Below are 805 nucleotides of genomic sequence, written 5' to 3' on the forward strand. Positions count from 1 at the left end.
CTGAGTGGGCGAGGGTGGAGGAGGGGGTGCCTCAGCGCCCTTGGGGTCCCCCATTCGCCGTCACCCCCCACCCGAGGGTCTCAGCAGCCCCTCCCGAGTCTCCCCCACCGACGCTGTGGCTCCTAGCGCTGGGATGGAGGATCACAGCGCCCCCTAAGGGCTCCCTTAAACCCCGGTCTAAGGTCAGCCCCTCTCTCCGGCCCCATCACTTTCCTGGGAGCCTGGGGGTGAAGGGCTCCCAACTCCTCCGCCCCCCCACCCCCCAATCCTACAGACGCAGGTCCGTCCTGTCCCGAGGCGGCACGCTCCGTGCATGCCAAAGCCGCGCTGCCCATGCGCAGGCCGGGGCCGCTCACTGCCCCCACCCGGCCCTGGGTCTGACCTCCCCCGCCCGGCCCTAGTGTTCCAGTTGCTGCCACAGGTGGTGGAGGGGTGCAGAGGTGCTTTTCTCGCACCAGGAATTAGCGGGGAGGAGGGGTTTCTTGTGTCCCCACCCCGTCTCCTCCCACCTTACCCGTGGCCTGCCTGCCCCCCATCTGTCCTTCGCCGGATAGGGCTCGTGGGGACTAGATTTGCGCCCAGGTGAATGTCCCTTTTCCTTCCACTCTCTTCCCAGGGGGGAGGCCCGTGACAGGGCCCACGGGCCGGGCCGGGTCCCAGGGTTCCTCCCCCGCCCCTGACCCTGCGGCCTGGTCTCCCCGCAGGGAAGCGGTGCGGCATGGAGGCGCGCTTCACGCGGGGGAAGTCGGCGCTGCTGGAGCGCGCGCTGGCGCGGCCGCGCACCGAGGTGAGCCTGAGCGCCTTC

At 70.2% G+C, this 805-nt stretch overlaps 1 protein-coding gene across 1 annotated transcript in view; it reads left to right on the top strand.

Annotated features, from left to right (window-relative positions):
* The first annotated feature begins 6 nt into the window (after nucleotides 1-6).
* Nucleotides 7-805, top strand: part of TRAPPC5 (trafficking protein particle complex 5) — a 1,188-nt gene continuing 389 nt past the window's right edge. Inside the window, exons 1-2 of the mRNA XM_006775407.2 lie at nucleotides 7-182; nucleotides 705-799. Of these exons, the coding sequence (XP_006775470.1) occupies nucleotides 719-799 (81 nt within the window). The 5' untranslated portion in view covers nucleotides 7-182; nucleotides 705-718. The remainder of the gene's footprint in view (nucleotides 183-704; nucleotides 800-805) is intronic.

This window comes from Myotis davidii, unplaced genomic scaffold (genome assembly GCF_000327345.1).
Source record: "Myotis davidii unplaced genomic scaffold, ASM32734v1 scaffold648, whole genome shotgun sequence".
Lineage (NCBI taxonomy): Eukaryota > Metazoa > Chordata > Mammalia > Chiroptera > Vespertilionidae > Myotis > Myotis davidii.